The sequence below is a fragment of the Aplidium turbinatum genome, chromosome 17, assembly GCF_918807975.1.
Source record: "Aplidium turbinatum chromosome 17, kaAplTurb1.1, whole genome shotgun sequence".
Classification (NCBI taxonomy): Eukaryota; Metazoa; Chordata; class Ascidiacea; order Aplousobranchia; family Polyclinidae; genus Aplidium; species Aplidium turbinatum.
Window position 1 is genome coordinate 13,364,285 of NC_137488.1, and position 18,622 is coordinate 13,382,906.

General features: G+C 37.4%; 1 protein-coding gene across 3 annotated transcripts; it reads left to right on the top strand.

Moving 5' to 3' along the window:
- Positions 1–454: 454 nt before the first annotated feature.
- Positions 455–14,495, top strand: LOC145786351 (PAN2-PAN3 deadenylation complex subunit Pan3-like). Of its 3 annotated transcripts, none has more exons than XM_082597993.1 (17): positions 455–753; positions 3,518–3,676; positions 4,385–4,563; positions 4,663–4,756; positions 4,921–5,064; positions 6,780–6,950; positions 7,258–7,367; positions 7,858–8,020; positions 8,445–8,603; positions 9,670–9,786; positions 10,086–10,211; positions 10,813–10,942; positions 11,149–11,263; positions 11,890–12,002; positions 12,528–12,657; positions 13,338–13,541; positions 13,742–14,495. In XM_082597993.1, exons 1-17 carry the CDS (start codon positions 711–713, stop codon positions 13,877–13,879), a joined length of 2,295 nt encoding a protein of 764 aa, XP_082454119.1. In that variant the 5' UTR covers positions 455–710; the 3' UTR covers positions 13,880–14,495. The 3 variants fall into 3 exon arrangements, with proteins under 3 accessions (XP_082454119.1, XP_082454120.1, XP_082454121.1); XM_082597994.1 differs by having other exon boundaries at positions 4,666–4,756; XM_082597995.1 differs by lacking the exons at positions 455–753; positions 3,518–3,676; positions 4,663–4,756 and having other exon boundaries at positions 4,502–4,563.
- The last annotated feature ends 4,127 nt before the right edge of the window (positions 14,496–18,622 follow it).

An 18,622-nucleotide genomic window follows, 5' to 3' on the forward strand; every position in this document is an offset into this window, starting at 1 on the left:
GACGATCAGTATTTTAACATTTATAAGAAGAAAAAAAATGTTTTTCATTGTTAAAAAAACGGAAATGGTAAAGAAACATTTTCGCTTTGCAGGTTCCAATCAATCCCTGTCATTCTAGTGTAAACACTGAACAGTAATGACAAGACTGACATTACAATGACCAGGACTGTTGCTAGATGACTAATAAGTTAGATTTTTTGTCTGGATGTACATTTCGAGTTATGTTTCCTTTCTTATGGTTACAATTTTTGCTGATTGGCCAGCATAAAGCGCAGAAGAAAAGTCATAGGCTATGCTGAGAAAATTGTTTTTTTAACAACCTTACAATGGTGTGTGCTGACTAGTTTCTTGGCCTATGAAAAATCTGTGTCACCTACAGTATGCCACATACCGGTACCATACGTAAGGATACTGATCGCAGTTGTGTCTGTATCTTACAGGATTTTAAGTTAGTTTGTTTTTTGGTTTGTCTTATAGTGAATGAAAGCAAAAATGGTAATCTGATCAATTAAAGTGTTGGAGTCACCATTTAGCGTAGGCTTTGTGAAAGTCAGTTGCCAATACATAAAACTTTTATGCTTCTTGTTGGTTACCTCTTTCTCTGCTGAAAAGTTGATGCAACTCAAGTCATCAAATAATAAAAAAATAGCTGCACATCAGAATTTCTCAAAACATTGCAGTATTATATCTGACAAGTTATATCCAAAAAGATGACAGATCCTGCCAACAAAGATACGACAATGCTGGATCATAGTACGTCGAATGGTTGAGTTAAATATAGGCAGTGGCTATTTGACCGGCGCCGGTCTTTGAATCTGAAACACTATTTGACCGGTCATGACGTCACTATACAGTCACTTTTTTTCTTTTTCTCTTTCAAAGCAAAAGATGAGAAGCACGTATATATAAGTTCTAAATCCGACCGTTTTATTCAACTCGTTACGTGGCGCGAGCGTTACGTCGCCGGCTCCTGTTCTAGAGGGACTAAGTTCGATACTACCCGGAAGCGTTCCTTTTTCTATTATTTGTTTTTTAACTAAATTTTAACCCGAAGTGCATTTTTGTAGTTAATTTTTAAATTGAGTTGTCTACAGCCCAATTTTTTATGTCTTTTCAAATGTGAGTAATAAAGTTAGAGTTTTTTTAATTTGCTGAAATTTGAGAATTTCTCTGGGTAATTTTCCGTTTGGGGCCGTGCTAACTATAGCCTACTACATAATTTTTCATTCAGGCACGTTTTAAACCTTTCAAAGTTTTGCCACCTTTTCCCGTTCATTAACGTGCTGGTAGGTCTATATCGATTTTTGTAGTTAGTATCTTTTTCGTCCCGGACGCGTTAATGACGAAAAATAAAATGTTTGATTGATTGTTGTGACCGTATTTGCCGAACGAAACATTACATTTTTGCTCTCAACAACAAGTAGTTATATACAATGCTTCTTTTAAAAAATTGTAATGGTATGTAAATGTAATGCAACTCAAATTAAAAATTGACTACAAAAGTGCACTTCGGGTCAAAATGTAGCTAAAAAAATAAATTAATAAAAAAAAGGAACACTTCCGGGTAGTATCGAACTCAGGCCCTCTAGTATAGGAGTCTGCGACGTATCGCTCGCGCCACGTAACGAGTTGAACAAAATCGTGGAATTAGAAGTTATATACGCGCTTCTCGTCTTTTGCTTTGAAAGAGAAAAAGAAAAAAAGTGACTGTATAATGACGTAATGACGGTCAAATAGTGTTTCAGATTCAAAGACCGGCGCCGGTCAAATAGCCACTGCCTTAAATATATAACTGGCTTACAATATTCATTACCGTACTCATTCTAACTAGACCATTAATTTTCATAATTAGTAGTCTGGTAATAAATAAATTTTTCCTGCGTTTGCTACAATTATGCACGATGTGCTTACAGTTATGTATGATATCTTACTTATATAAGCTATACTAAGGTTGTTTTGGTTTTAATTTATCATGAATTTTATGCAATGTCAAAATTAGTTCACACTGAATAAATTTGTTACCAGTCTTCTTCAATTTCTTTAATCTTTTAAATGATTTTTGCCTGGTATAATTGATCTATATGAAACCTTTCCATGTGATCTTTTATTCTCTCATTGTGCAACGAACTATAAAATTATTCTTTGAAGCATGTTGTCATTGCTTAAGCCTTAATAAAGTTGTTTTTTAATTAACACAAAGTATTGAAAATTCAATGAGGCTGTTTACCAGGCATTTAGTTAAATAACATGATATTATATGACGTTCTTGTGCAAACCAAGCTGGGTGCAACTTAATTCGTACCATGAACAATTTGTACCGTCAGTTTGTACCTTGAAAAGATTGAGAGAAAAAATTTAAAAAAGCCGAAGTCGATGATCACAGTTTCGGCAAACATTTTAAAAGGGTTAGGGTATCGGAGTATCGTAATCCGCAAACAAATAAACTGAAAAGATCGAGAGAAAAAATAGAACAATGCTGATCGCAGTTTTTGGAAACATTTTAAAATTTTCGGTAATGATCCTAAGAGTTTGCCGAAGTCGCTGATTGCAGTTTCCGCAAAGATTTTAAAAGGAGGGTTAGGGTTGATCAGAGTTTCCGCAAACATTTTAAAAGAGTTAGGGTTTAGGGTTAGAATATTTCCGCAAACAAACAAACTGAAAAGATCGAGAGAAAAAAATATAACAAAGCCGAAGTCGCTGATTGCAGTTTCCGTTTTTCTGCAAACATTTTAAAATTTCCGGTAATGATCTTAAGAGTTTGCCGAAGTTTCTGATTGCAGTTTCCGCAAATATTTTAAAAGGGTTAGGGTTAAGGTTGATTGGAGTTTCCGCAAACATTTTAAAAGGGTTAAGGTTAGAATATTTCCGCAAACAAACAAACTGAAAAGATCGAGAGAAAAAAAATATAACAAAGCCGAAGTCGCTGATTACAGTTTCCGTTTTTCCACAGTTTCCGCAAACATTCTAAAACTTCCGGTAATGATCCTAAGAGTTTGCCGAAGTTGCTGATTGCAGTTTCTGCAAACATTTTAAAGGGGTTAGGGTTAAGGTTGATCGGAGTTTCCGCAAACATTTGAAAAGGGTTAGGGTTGATCGGAGTTTCCACAAACATTTTAAAATTTCTGATAATGATCCTTTGTTTGCGGAAAATTTTAAAATGTTTGCGGAAACTGCAAACAGCGACTTCAGCTTTTTTCAATTTTTTTCTCTTGATCTTTTCAAGGTACGAACTGACGGTACGAATTGTTCATGGTACGAATTAGGTTGCATCCACTAAGCTGAACTACCACAAGATGTATAAGGTGATAATCTGCTTTTATTTTGATGTTTTGTCAATCAGACAAAACCGACTTCATTGGGCTAGGTCAAGTAGTGACTACCTGTGTCTGACTGTCGTGTCTCATTGACAAAATGTCGGAACAAAAGCAGATTATCACCTTGTGAATCTTGTAATAATTTACCTTAGTTTGCACCAAAAAACGCATACCATGTTAGGCTATTTAACAAAGTATGTTAGTCCACAGTGCTTTAGTGGGAGAGCTACCTTCATTTGCACATGTTAAAGAATCCAAATTACAACATCTCATGCAAAGAAATGCAAAAACTACTTCCCAAAACCACAATGGATTTGACACTTCACTATCTGTGGAAGCGAAAGCATTTCAACCAAGTTCAGGTATTTTCTTTTTTTTTTGTGTATTTTTCTTTTGGAACTTTTCAAGTGCCGTGCATGAGATAGCATTATTTGTATTCAATGCATCTTTATAAAAACAAATTATAATCAACAAATTATACCAAAATTGACTTGATACATGTGCTACTATATTATTTTGTCAAGGAAATTCTACAGGTGGTGGACATCATTCTTCAACAAAAAGCAAAAGCAATGCTTTTCATTTTCTTACCTTGAGAAAAAGGGTAGTATAATGTTAAATCTGTCATTTTGTACAATTCACCACTATTATTCACTTGCAGTTGTTGATTAAATCTATATATATAGTTAACTAGAGTTTATACGTTAAGTCAATGCATTAAGATGCCTTTAATTAAGTTCATTTTTAAACTGCTTGATGCCTTTCATTTAAGATGCCTTTCATTAAGTTCATGTTTAAACTGCTTGTTCTTTCATCATTTATTGTGCAACTAAGCAGATATATATAATATATAGGCTACTGTAGCTGTTTCACTGAAAAACTGTTATCTGTTGCACCATTTTTATTCCTCTCACTATTTTAATTGTATTAAAAACAACAAACAACAACTGATTTACTCTTTGAAGATATTTTAATGGTACGGTATGCTAAGTTATACCTTTTCTACTTAATGTACAAAAATATAGGCATCATGTCTTACACTGAAATAGCGTAAAGTTGTGTATGTGCAGATACCACCATGAAGAATCTGCAAGGAGTTGGCAGCCACCATATTTCTTCTGGAAACGACTTTATTCCCAGAAATACTTCTGCTCCATTGCTGAATCAAAACCAACAGAATGGAAAGTTTAAAATTCCAGAATTTATTCCAAGCAGGGCCAGAAGCAGAAGTAATCTTTCTCAACAACAGGTTTGCTTTTTTGGAAAAATTTTCTAATAGTTGAATATTTGTTTTTATTGATTTTTCGGAACATATGTACAGTGGCAATCAAATTCTATTTTATTTCAGCAGAACAATAATGGGTCGTACTCTGACATCTCACCGTCAAGAATACCACATCAAGCTAATACTTCCACACCATCGATGTTAGAGTACCTTCCAGGTGGCGGTTGCTTTCGTATAAATATCATCTTTCGATACATTCACAAAAACCTTTCTTGTTCTTCAAAATACATGGTCTTTATTTTTTACCTAAATTTTTTTCACAAAAGGTCTAACGATTAGTGTTCTTTGTGAAATATTATTTCAATCAGATTTTACCTACAGGAAATCAAATGTCATCGACATTTGGTGGCCCGCTGCATGCTTCTCATTTACAAGATTCCCTGCTGTATCCCACGCCTCCCCCTCAAAGTAATTCAGTTAGTTATTTCAGTGGAGACGGAAATACACCGCTTTCAGTTGGGCATGGTAAGTGTTCTGCTGACTTATGCAAATGGATTGCTCTGGTAGACAACAATTTTAACTGGACCAAAAGATTGACGTGCCGGGTCAAACTGTGGTTGGGTATATGACTCTAAATGTCTTCAATACTTTTCATATAGTTCTTTTTTTCTGCTGTGTCTGAACACGAAAAACAGCATTTGTTGATAAACTTTCATGCTTCTATATATTTTTAAAGTGATTTTTTTGTATGGAAATTGGAAATGTCTTTAATTTTTGTGACTCATTTTGAGTATGATGAGGTGCGAGATGTTGATTTGTTACTGAAATTTCTTCGCTTTGCAACAATGTTGTTTCCAATATAAATTTAAAAACTAGTGAACCGTACGAACTACAGAGGCAATTTACTAAAAAGAACTTCAGGGCAAAGGAGACACCAGACACGATGCAGATCAGTTACCTTGCATCTAGATTCTAACATTTCAGGGTGTTAAAATTTTGAGTTAATTATGCAAGTAGCGCTTTGATGTTTTTACAACTAGCATCACCTGAGATCATATAAAGGTTTGCAGCAATATTGAGAAAACAATTTTCTTGCATGTGTTGCGAATTTTAATTAAGGCAGTTAGTTAGTACCCTTGTGCTGTCACACATATAATATAGTTATATACATGAAATTTTTAGTTATTCTGTACATGAGGTATTTTAGGTAGGTGTTTTTCTGTGATAAGAAAGTATTCCCATCAAGTTTAAATAAGTTTTGAAATGTTAAGGCAAAGACAGAGCAAGCAGCAGAGACTTGAAAGCTAGCTTTAGAGTTATCGAAGAATATGTCCAAAAACTACTTTCAGAAAAGGCCAGAAACAATACAAGCACAAAGGAAGGGAAAGGTTTGCTTTGAATTTCATATTTAAATTTGACCTGTGCTTTACACTTAATCTTTGTAGTTTGTACCTTAGTTTCTGCAATTGAAGCACAGAATTCATGTACTGTAGTTCTATACTGTTTGAAAGGTAACAAAACAGGTTACGTAAGAAAAAAAGTAAACGAAAGTTATTCCGAGAAAGTGAACTACATTACATAAGACCCACCAGACAGCATGGTAGCTCCTTTTAGACACGTGAGAAACTTTACAAATAAAACACCTTTCAACCAAGCAGAAAATTTTCTTACTGGACCACTTTATTTACATAACTGACTGAGTCAATTGAGTGGTAGTGGTTGTTGTCTTTGCTGGTGCTTCACTATGTACCCTACAAAGGAAACGCTACAGCGTCTCATATTGTTTTCAGAATTATTTAATTCTTGTAGGTCTACATTTATAACCAAGAATAGCTTACCAACTTGTTTGTTGTGCGAATTATTGTGTTTTGTATACTTTTGTTTTTTCGCCATAAAACCAATAAACTCAAGGGAGACAAATTTAAAAAGAGGCTTAGAACACAGTTGCAACTAAAACTGAACCATTGTATTTCTACAGTGCTCAAAAGTTATATGTAGCTCGTTTTGCAAAAGCTTTTTTAGACTCCACAATAAATCACCAAAAGAAGAAGTACAATCTGTATTTCCCGAAAAATGGTCGGACTGCCAATCTTCCGTGAAACACTTTATAGCTATCTAGTTTCTAGTTAACAGCTGCATTTTCACAATAGCTTAACATTTCAAGATAGCCCCCCAGCTAAATCCATGTAAGCCAGACGTGAACAATGTTACTGAAAGCGAGGGACTTGTAATCTTTGTAGGGTTTTCTACACCGAATTCATCGTCACCGTTTTCTGGAGCCCAAGTCGATGCCTTGTCAAGCAAGACCAACCCACACGAGCGAACATCTCCACTGCTCGCCAGGAGGATTGCCGGGCACCATCGCAGCTCCCCGCTCAGCCACGGCTCGACTGGAATCAATATTAACTTGAGTACGTTGTTGAATTACAAAACGGCTTGAGTAAACTTATAAATTTTTGAGCAGATTTCAAGCGGAAGGGAGATTTTTGTGTTACGCACGAATGTACCAGTATAACGCATTGCTTAATTGTGGATCGTGATAATGTTGTGGATAAATTGCTGAGTGCAACAACAAATACCGCACATTAAACTAAACAGTAGGCCACAGGTGGCCATGGCTAAGGTACCTTTGTTTTAGGAAAGATAAAATAATGTAAAATGACGAATTGTTAGTTCAATGTAAGTTACAACACAGTAGAAAGTCTTTATTTTGTGCAGGCGCCGCTCACCCGGATCCTAATCTAGTTCAACACTCCATGGGCCGGGAGGACGGTGGCACGACCTATTTCTATACTCAGAAAGCATCTCAACAAACTGCACCTGGCGTGGTAAGAATCATTTTTAATTCCTGTAACTTTTCTTTCATTACTGAGTTTTATACTAGTATTTTTTCTCATATTCGGTTGTGCTTCGATATTGGAGCTTGCTGCTTTTGTATCATTTGTTATATGCAAAAACCTTTGTTATGATTACTAAGGCTGTGACTTGTAAACGCATTGTACGGTATTTTTACATAGAATCCCTATTCGATAGTAGTAGCTTCACGACTACACACTTCTGGATAGTTTCGACCATCTATTGTATATAATTGTAAAAACAATTTCATTTGTTATGCCACAGCATAATTTTTGTGACCTTTTTGGTGTTAACTTAGTTATTGTTGACATTTTAGCCTTTGGAACCAATGTTGCCATATTTCCTCCGCCCTCTTTTACTTATATAGTAAAAGACTAAAAGCTGCTCATTCAACTATTGTACTGTAAGTTTTTTTGCAGGAAATAAGTGCAATTAATTACCTTAGATCGTTGTCTTTTCAAGGTCATGCCTTCATATGGCATTTATCCTGGCCCTCCTCCCAACATCAAGTACATGAAAGTTAAAGCAAACGCTCCTTCATTCTTCATGCCCAACGAACTCCGGCAGGCCATCGTGCAAAAACACGCACTCACCATGCTCACTGCGGACACCGAACAAGATCCAAGTACGTGGGGGTTTGCTATGCTTTGTAGAAAGCAGCGGAGTACGTCATTGTTATAACATTGTTGTGCACATGCTAACTTCGGAATTGAAACTTTCCAGTAGTTATAAGTAGTTCAAACGTTGTTGCTTATAGCCAGATACTGGAATTGCACCCCGGAAACGTAATGCTGCTGTAAACTCAGTTCATCAAAACAGAGTCAGCATGCCATCAGTAACGATCTAACTGTGAAAAATCAAGGACCTTCTTGTGGCAACGTACGGCATATAACCTGCATCATATCCTGGAAACAATTTTTGAGAGCGAGAACTTATTAAAATAATGTCCAAGTACTGCAATTTTAGATTATCCCAGTTTTCAGTTGTGTGTGTTTTGTATTGCGGTGTGCTCACTCAAAAACAAATTGGGAATTGCCGAACCTTTTCAGGTATTCCAGCGGAGGTCGACAACTACCACAGTTTGTTTCCTCTTGAACCAACGTCGGGAAATCCCCTTCAGAAGTCGAGCACTTTCGGCTTTGTGACGTCATGCTACAAAGCTATCAAATCCAGGGACGGACTTCCGTACTGTCTTCGCCGGATCCACGGTACGTCATATACCATCGTTTGCAGACGTTGAATCAACGCAAAAAAGGATGAGGTCTGATTTGAAGGCTTTCACCGCAAAATCACGGTTTTGCTGTCCTGAAGGTTTTCCAAGAATACTGACGATTTATCTTCGGCGGACCTCCAAACAATCGCATGCGTTTCTTATGTGGGAACTAGCTATGCTGAGTCGGACACAACACGTTAGTGTATCGCATTTCGGTTATCTGTTCATTATAAAATTTTATGCAGTTCATACAAACTTACATGATAGCAAAATTTTGATTACGCCTTAAAGGGGCATAATCACTCCTACTGGAATATTAATTTCACCACCACTCTTGATAAATCGGTCGAAAAGTGTGCTTAATTTGTAGAAAACCTTACATATTATATATCTTTGGAAAGAGTATGGAAATTGCAATCAAAGTATGGCACTAAAATAGATGAAAAACGTTTCTGTGAAAAAAATCTCAAAGAAACGCAAAAGTTTTGTCCATTTTTTTTTTAATTTTTGCCACCGGTAAAAAAATTAATAAGTCTCAAGGGAGAACTTATACCATTCCTACCTTTTTGCTGACATTGTCGCAATCCCTTACCCTTATAATGATGAGAGATTTTTTCCACAGATGTGTATATTTAAAAATAAATGAATTTTGAAATTATGTATTAGAAAAACTTGATATATGTGCAATTGTTCTTTAATTTTAATTGAAACTACACAGAAATAGCAAAACTCCTCTTCATAGGTCACTTCTCCAGTATATATTGATTATGCCTGCAAAATTTAATGCCATTCTGACAAGAAATAAATGAGTAGTTATAAATAGAGTACAGTAGTTGAAAACATCAAAAAATGACTCGAAGAAAAAAGCAGTTGAAATACAGCCATTAAGCTACATTACTCACATTTATCACTAAGTTTTGACACACAAAGGCTTTGAATAGAGTTAAAATTTTACCATATTCAGAACCCTAATGAAATTTAATGCTTTTTAGATACATAAAAAAAAATTGATAAAAAAATTATTTCCATCAGGAGTGCCCCCTTAAAATCAATTGTTTTAGGTTTTCGTCAAGTGAATCAGCAATGTATGGACTTTGTTGAAATGTGGAAGAACCTGCAGCACGCCAACATCGTCCAGTTACGCGAAGTCTTCACTTCCAAAGCGTTCGGAGAACATTGTAGGTTGTAGGCTAGGATGACAGAGTAAGGGAATTGACTCAAAAGTGCACAAAACTAAATAAAAAGAAACTAGTCTAAAGTGTTTCAGCAACTTCTCTTTATTTTCAGTCTGAAAGTAAAATTTGATTTTTCGATTCTCATTTTATTGAGGTTGAATAAGCCTCCTCCAACCGTTTACTTCTAAATACGTTGAATTTTCGTGGCTCTTGTGTTTGTATGTCTATGCTCAGCCGCCGATTTCGGGGATAGTTCCCTTTGTAGAAAATAAAAATCAAATTCTGTTCCAATTTCGTTGCAGCTTTGATATTTGCACACGACTATCACGCGGGTGGAGAAACGCTAATGTCTCGACACTTTCGAAATTCCAACAACAATTACGCTTTGAAAACGAAGTGGAATGGTGGAACCACTCGGCAAAATGCTGGTGGGTACTGGTCGCAAATATGCTGGTTTAATAGTTTATACATGTCTAATGTTTATGAAATGTACAGTTGTACACTACATATTGGCAACGTTATTCAGAAACCGTAAATATCTCACCCTCTGTCCCTTTTGCTTCAAAGAAGCCTGGTCTTCATCCCGAAATATCAGGGTCGACCAGTTGTCTGTAGTGACTCTATTTCTCTCTATTGTTTGCATTTTCATTTTTTAAGTTCCTTTTTGTTAGGTTATCCTTCACAATGTCTTCCCATGTTTTCTTAGGTTTTCTCCTATTCAGAAGTGATTATTGCGACTCAGCTGATTTATCAAGCGCTTTTACAAAGCCGAAATAACTTCACGTTCGAATATAAAGTTCCGTACATTAAGATCCATTAGAGAAGGATACCGTTTGACCAGCACTGTTTTACAGCTTTAAATCCGACCTTCAAATCTTCAATCAAAAAATGTGCAACATCAAAAGCTACGCAATCGTAGTTTATAAATTCTCTCCTCTGGTCATATAGCTGGCGACCTTGCAATGAACCTCTCCATCATGGTAAAATCCCCAAGCCTGAACAACTTTCACTGCTTCATTTCTGTTGCAGGTTTACTGCCAGAGAGCTTGATTTGGACTTACGTGGTACAGCTCACCTCCGCACTGCGATCCATTCATGGTGCTGGCCTCGCGTGTCGTGTTATGGAACCAACCAAAATTATTATAACGGACAAATCGAGGTATTTCCTTTGATCCATTACGTTTTAAAGACGTCTAGGGCGACATCTGCAAAGGCATAACTCTTCAATGTCATCATGTGTTAAACTTATCCTGGTTGTTTGTGAAGGGTTCACTTTTTGTTATTGCGTAGGTTGAACATTGTACAAGAACAAAACCTTCTTTCGCTCAGAAGTAATTTGAAATTAAAATGTGTTTTGTCGCTCAGAATACGGATCAATGGAGTTGGTGTATTCGACGTGTTGGGATACGACAGTACCAATCCGAATCCTCATGCACTCGTGCAACAATACCAACAAGATGACATGATGGCACTTGGCAAGGTGGATAGGCTGGTTTTTTGAATAATTGTGTAGTTATATTCACGGCTTAAGGCATGTGCATCGTCGTGAAAATCTGGATTAAGTTGACAGAAAGGCAAAGAAGCCAATTTCCGTGTCGGCACGCATGGGAATTGTTTTCCTAAGATACAGCCATATGTTTCCATAGGTGTCGAACTGCCGTCCTTTCAAGGTCTTACAGATACTGTAACTAACCAATCATAGCTGACCTTACTTGCGATGTTTAGTTTAGACTGAATTTTACACTCAAACATATACTTCTAGTGTGGAAACCATATGTGATTGAACAGTGGAATATTTATAACCTGGTGACAATAATTATGCATTAAAATCTTTCGTTGACGTATTTCTTTTGTAATTTTCCTATTTTTACAATTCGGATACCCCGCTACAACTACCGTGAGTGGTAAGAACGCAATAATCCGGATTGACGGTAGTTTTATTTATGACATAGGCCTTCATTTCAATTTGAAACATGTCGCCGCTGTTACCTGGAGGTTAAAAGCTGTTGGCAACGAATTTTTGCAGAAAGAACTTTAGTTCGAATAAGCCTGCTGAAGATCAAGAGATCAGCAAATATCTCATCATTTTTAATTGATTTTTTGCAGGTTATCTTGGCCCTTGCTTGTAACTCGGTGACGTCAATCCAGCCTGACAACATGCAAAAGTCTATGGACTTGGTTGTCATGAATTACTCCAGCGATCTTAAGAACCTTATCTTGTAATTAATTATTATGAGGCTGTAGATTAGTAGAGCAAACTTGTGATTACTTTATTGTATAATCTGCAAATGTTCACTTTTTAGATTTTTTTAACCCCTTAAAAATTTTTAAGTAATATGGTTTGGTTTTGAATCTTTATCCTCAGACTGACAAAGCCTTGGTAGGTTTTTTTTGGTAGTTTCGCATACTTGTAGAGGCTTTTGACGCAGAGCCGGTTGCCGAGATTGACAGAGTGAAGTTTTCCAATTGTTGAAGTGTTGTTGCCGGGAAATTATTCCATCCATTAGATGCCGTTGAATGCAGAGCTGTCCTTGGAATACGTTGCTCAAGAGTCGAACCTGTGCCGCTTGATTTTGAAGCTTCTTAGTTCACGAAATCACGCTTTAACCAACTGAGCTATCGGGGCAGACGAATATATTTGATATGCTACCGCAGACTGAATTGTGTAGACTGTAGATATTTTCACTTTGATTTTTCTGCCACGTTGGCAGGGACACTTGCGTTACTGCTACCACTTTACGCAGGTATCTACTCTCACCCCAGCGGCGTCCTTATAGCATCAATGACGTTATGCCGATGATAGGGGCGAGGTTCTACACGCAACTTGATGCGGCCATGTTGAGAGGTGACGTCATTGAAAACGAGCTGGCAAAGGTTAGATTGACGTAGGGTCAACGGAGTTTGTTAGGAAACGACTGTCACTGCATTGAAGCCTATATACTATAGAGTCTTAACGAATTTGTTCATGCTATCAAAGTGTTGGTAAGTAAAAAAAAGCAAAGAATGTACACTACAAGTGTTAGCAAAATGTTCATAACCTGATTATACTGTAGCTAACTGCTCTTGGCTGATGCTGAGCTGCGTCGGAGTCTGCCTCGCTTTCTGACCTAGTCTTATTCTGAAACGATCCCTGTTCCATATCTAGAAAGCTAAAACCTCAATTGCTAAGGTAACAGGGATCAGTTGTTCGCACTTATTCAGTGCATCGTCAGTTCAGATCGGAACTGACGATGCACTGAATAAGTGCGAAATATATTTTCTGTAACATCTACTGACAACTGATCCCTGTTACCTTAGCAATTGAGGTTTTAGCTGATTATACTGTACTTTGAAAAACTATATTTCAAATACCGAAAAACAAAAAATACGAAAAAACGGAAGTTTTTTAAACTACAAGCTACTGCCTTCTGTGAACATTCTTGATTTGACAATTTGCATTTAACATGATAAAAAAAAGACTTGACACGGACAAGATGCACAGCCGAAAGCTTTTGCTATTTTTGTTTCTTTTGCCGAGTTGTTGCTGAGTTTCGTTTGCTTATTCTTGGTTGTAGGAAACAGAGAATGGTCGCTTGTTGCGAATGCTGAGCAAGCTTGGTGTGGTCAACGAGCGGCCTGAATTCGGGATGGAATCCAACTGGTCTGAGACTGGGGATCGCTACTTGCTGAAGCTCTTCCGTGATCACTTGTTCCACCAAGTCACAGGCAACGGGGCACCTTGGGTTGACTTGCCTCACATCATTCAGTGCTTGAATAAGGTACATGTATGACATTGCTGCTCTATGACCGGATGTAATGAAAGTTATGCCGTAGAATTCGTTACCTTAAGGGAATTAGCAAAGATCAAAACTCAACTGCTTCTGCCGGAACCGACAAAAAATTGACGAAAAAGGCGAACTGATGAATTCTACTGTACTATTTCTGTAGTTTCTGTCACCAACAACTTTTCTTTCAACAGCTGGACGCGGGAGTTCCTGAAAAGATCTGTCTTATGTCACGTGACGAACAGAATGTGCTTGTCGTGTCGTACGCTGAACTGAGGAAAGCGTACACAGACTGCTTCAAAGAACTTTTGCGGGGCTCTTCTGCACATTAGCCGGGCTGTATGGCTGCAAAGCGTCACCACAATTTGCATATATGCTGCTCCAATTTCTGTAGCAAGTTTTACAGCACCTTGAAAGAATGTCTTCACTTGGGAATGTTTTATTTATTCATAATTTTTCTTTTGTTAATTTTTGGAAACGTAAGCAGAAGTAAAGTTCGTTATTCTATGTGTAATAACTAGTAACTACAACTACTGTACTTCAATACGATGCGAGGCATTTTCGGTTTTGCCCCGACGCCAGACCAGCACAACGTACTGTAGGTTGTGCACTTTATTATGTTCTGCATTTACATTGCCGTATTGCATATTAACAAAACATAAAATAACACTTATGGTTAAGTAATGCGTAGTAATAATTTCATTATACGCGTGCCTTTATCTCTTGTCCACTAAACATCAGAAAATGTTAAATTTTACGATTGCTGTTGTCCACTTCAAGGTGTAGTGTACTTGCATAGAATCGATGTCAAAATATTTGTCTAACTGCATACATTTTTTTTACTGAAATATCGTGCAATAAAACTGCCAACAGAACTAAAGTACAAACTTTTCATCGCATGTTTCAATCATGTGACGTTTTAAGTGTTCAATAAATAATGTCATTGAATGTGCGTTGGTGTGAACCTAAACGGCAGTCGCAGATTAACAAGTTGGTTTGAGTTGTCAGAGCCTTCATATGAGTTAGGACAAGTGGGTCCTCGTGCCCCATCATGTAACAACTGCACCCAAGCAAATGCCAAACAAAGGGCCTCCACCCGGAAGGCACAGGGGCAATGGAAAGCTCAACATAGAAAGCTTTACAACAAGCATGATTCAAGTTGTGAAGCAGCTTGCCATGCTAACTGGGCACTCGTCAGCCGCCTCCAGGAGACTATGCAGATAGGCTAGCTATCCCCAATTACACGCTAGCCGGGTCGCGAAATTTTTTTCGCACGAACTTTCTCATTTACGTATTTCGGTAAGTGTAGCCATTATTGGATGTCGGGTGCGGTAAATCTATCTCGGTTACTTCGCATAGAGTTTGTATTAATAGGCTACCGTGTGAATGCAAGCATTTTTTCGTTGGCTTTAGCTTAGTGGTTTCATCTTGTGCCTAATGTTTGTGAGAACGACGGTTCGACGCCCATCGAAGTCAATTTTTTTTCTTTAAATTAATTTTTGCGGTGCACAAGAGCTTTTCAAAGAAAGTAGGATTAGGTTTAAAGGGGTACTAAAGGAAAAACCTGACTTGGCGATTTTCCACGTTCTTTGTGTTTAACTTGCTACCATAAAACGATTTTCAATAAAATTTTGCCCCATTGCGGTCTGATCAGCATTCCGCGCGTAGGCCCTACTTTTGTCAGAGCTTTCAAAACCAGAATGGGCCTGAGCAGCGAAGCGTGCGACTGTACAGTCTACGTAATAAAAGACGAGCAATCAGCTAATCACGCAACAGTTGTTACTGCCGGCGATTTAACTGTAGGCTATGTATGTATGTACATCAAAACATCACATTTCAACATCAAACAGTTTGCTCAAAACCTCAAATCTGATGTTAATTAAAACATCAGATGTTGTAACGTGGCTTTTGTTATTGCTGTCTTTTGTGACGTATTCTCGAGCTGTGCTTGCAATTTTTGGTCATTTTGAAAAAAAAATGAAAATAAATGAAACAATGGACTTTGGGCCTTGCCAGCGCCATTGAAAACAAATTATTTTTCGGTAATTTTTTTTTAAATGTATTCTTAAATGTTCAGTTTACGTATTTTAATGCTTAATTCCCGTTTGAAAATTTCATTTAGTATGCCTTTAAGCTTATTTTTTTATTATGATTGCAGAATTTCATTGGCAAGTAATTATTTCGGAATCTGAATGAACCAATCTCAACACTTTTGGAAAATCTTACTTTTAAAGTGACCAGAATCAATTTCTTTTTTAAACTAGGTGTGTCTCCAGGCTTTGTTTTTTCAAATTCAATGTATAGATTTGGACCTGGAGGACGAAAATTGGCCGCTGACTATGAAAACCGCGCGAAATGGTGTCCTACAGGGGTCGACCTGGTTCCTCTTCTTTTTAACATTTACATCCACGACCTGCCAAGCACGGTCTCAGAAATACGCATATGCGGATAACTTGGCAATTCTCCACTCTACAAAGTCGCAGGAAAACCGGCAAGACACCATGAGCCAGGACCAGGGGCGCCGGAACGATTTTTGACAGGGGGGGGGCAGAAATTTGAAAAAAGGGCACTTTTGTTGCTGAAAGGCCAAGTTTTTTTTTGAAGTTTTAAGATACAGTAAGATATAGCGATGATGCTTTTCTATCAGCTCACTATCGAGTAATGATACAAGTGTCCTGTGTCCGGTATACAAAGAGCAATGGCACGGAAGGGCATCATAGTAAATTATAATCATGTAACCTTAGGGCTACCATATGTCCTTTTTTTAGAGGATGTGTCCTCTTTTTTCTAGAAAAATTAATAGTCCTCCGAGGACACTTAGAAATGCTCAAATTTTCAACAGGATTTTATTGTTGTGCGAATTTTCGGCGATGGCTTGTATGTGCTTTCCAAAACAATTTTCTGCACCAATGTAATATTCAAAGATAATTCAAAAAATTGGCGTAGCCTATCTTGATGATCCGTTGTTGTAAACAATCAGACGTCTACAGCCTACTGTAGGCCAGTGGTTCCCAACTCATGGGTCGCGACCCAAAGTTGGGTCGCCTGATAATTTTTTTGGGTCGCTTGTTTTTCAGGCATATTGTGTCTTGGGCGAAAAAAATAGCAATAAAAAAAATTTAAAACGTGAAGAGATCGATCACAAAACTGGAAAATATAAACACCAGTCATGAAGCGTTTCATGTCGAGACATCGGAAAGCTTTGTAGCATGATCGTAGTGCAAGAAGTTTTAACAATTTTCGCTTTTATTATTGTTATTATTATTATTAAATGTAAACCCAACAAAAAGTTCAGTCTCAAACATAAATTAACTTGACAAAGTTACGGGATATATATTGTAACGTGCACTATATGTCACGAACGCTATGTCGGACAAACTATGACAAAGTTTTCCACGTTGGACCACGCATAGTCTGGTGTGGTAAAACGCATCAAAGACAAAGCCCCAAGTGCTGTATGGACTTATTGCTTTCTCCACAGAGAGGCCTTTGCTGCAAAAAAGCTGCCTCAAGAGCTGCACGAAGTGTTGAATGATGTGAAGTGTGTAAACTTCATCAAAACAAGTCCACTAAATCGGCATTTGTTTTCGTCTTTGTGGATTCTGATTATTATCAAGCATTGCTGTTGCACACAGAAGTGCGATAGTTGTCACGAGGTCGTGTCCTGAAGCGAGTTTGTAATTTGCGGGAGGAGATTGCTATCTTCCTGAGGCAACAGAACTGTGTGAGATTAGCCGAGAAGTTTTTGCAAGAAGATTTCAAGGCAACAGTTGCTTACCTTGCCGATATATTTGACTCTCTGAATTCTCTAAATTTATATATGCAAGGCAACGGTTTTACGGTGATTGATCGCGCTGCAAAAGTTTCTGCTTAACACAAAAACTCATATTCTGGAAAAGTAATGTCACCAGAGATGAGTACGATATATTTCCTCAGCTAACGTAATATATCTGTGGAAATGAAGTTGATATTAAGCAAACCATAATTAGACACCTGGAACAGTTTGCCAAAAAGTTTGTGCACTACTATGGAGAATCTCTAACACTTAATAACCAAAATGATTGGATAATTGATCCATTTGTTGAAAAAGATCTGCCTCAACTTTTCATCCATGTTGCTGAACAGTTTATGGACATAACGACAGAAGTAGCAAACCGTATTTCTTTTGCGTCCTTCAAAGACAAATACCCCAAAGATTCTGCAAACATCCACTTTTGGGCTTCCATGTACAAAGTGTACCCCACAGTTTCACAATTAGGGATTCAAAAACAGATTCCATTTGCAACAACTCGGCTTTGTAAGATTGGATTTAGCGCCATGTGTGTATTGAAAACTGAACAGCGAAACCGGCTGGAAGTTAAAGCCGACATGCGGCTATGCCTAAGCAAAATAACGCCTCGATTTCAAAAACTTACTGACAGCAAGCCAGCACAGCTATCTCATTAGTGATTTGATAAACATATTATTTTCGAAAAAAGTTACTGCTTTTGTAGTGCTGTTTGTTTGCAACACAATCTTGTATGCCTGTATGGCTTTTAAAATATTACGACAATTTGCTTGGGTCGCAAGATTTTACCAAACTGAATTTTTTTTTAAAATGGGTCGCCTTAAAAACGAGTTGGGAACCAGTGCTGTAGGCCAGTGGTTCCCAACTCGTTTTTAAGGCGACCCATTTTTAAAAAAAATTTACTTCAGTAAAATCTTGCGACCCAAGCAAATTGTCGTAATATTTTAAAACCCATACAAACAAACAAACAAACAGCACTACAAAAGCAGTAACTTTTTCCGAAAATAATATGTTTATCAAATCACTAATGAGATAGCTGTGCTGGCTTGCTGTCAGTGAGTTTTTGAAATCGAGGCGTTATTTTGCTTAGGCATAGCCGCATGTCGGCTTTAACTTCCAGCCAGTTTCGCTGTTCGGTTTTCAATACACACATGGCGCTAAATCCAATCCTACAAAGCCAAGTTGTTGCAAATGGAATCTGTTTTTGAATCCCTAATTGTGAAACTGTGGGATACACTTTGTACATGGAAGCCCAAAAGTGGATGTTTGCAGAATCTTTGGAGTATTT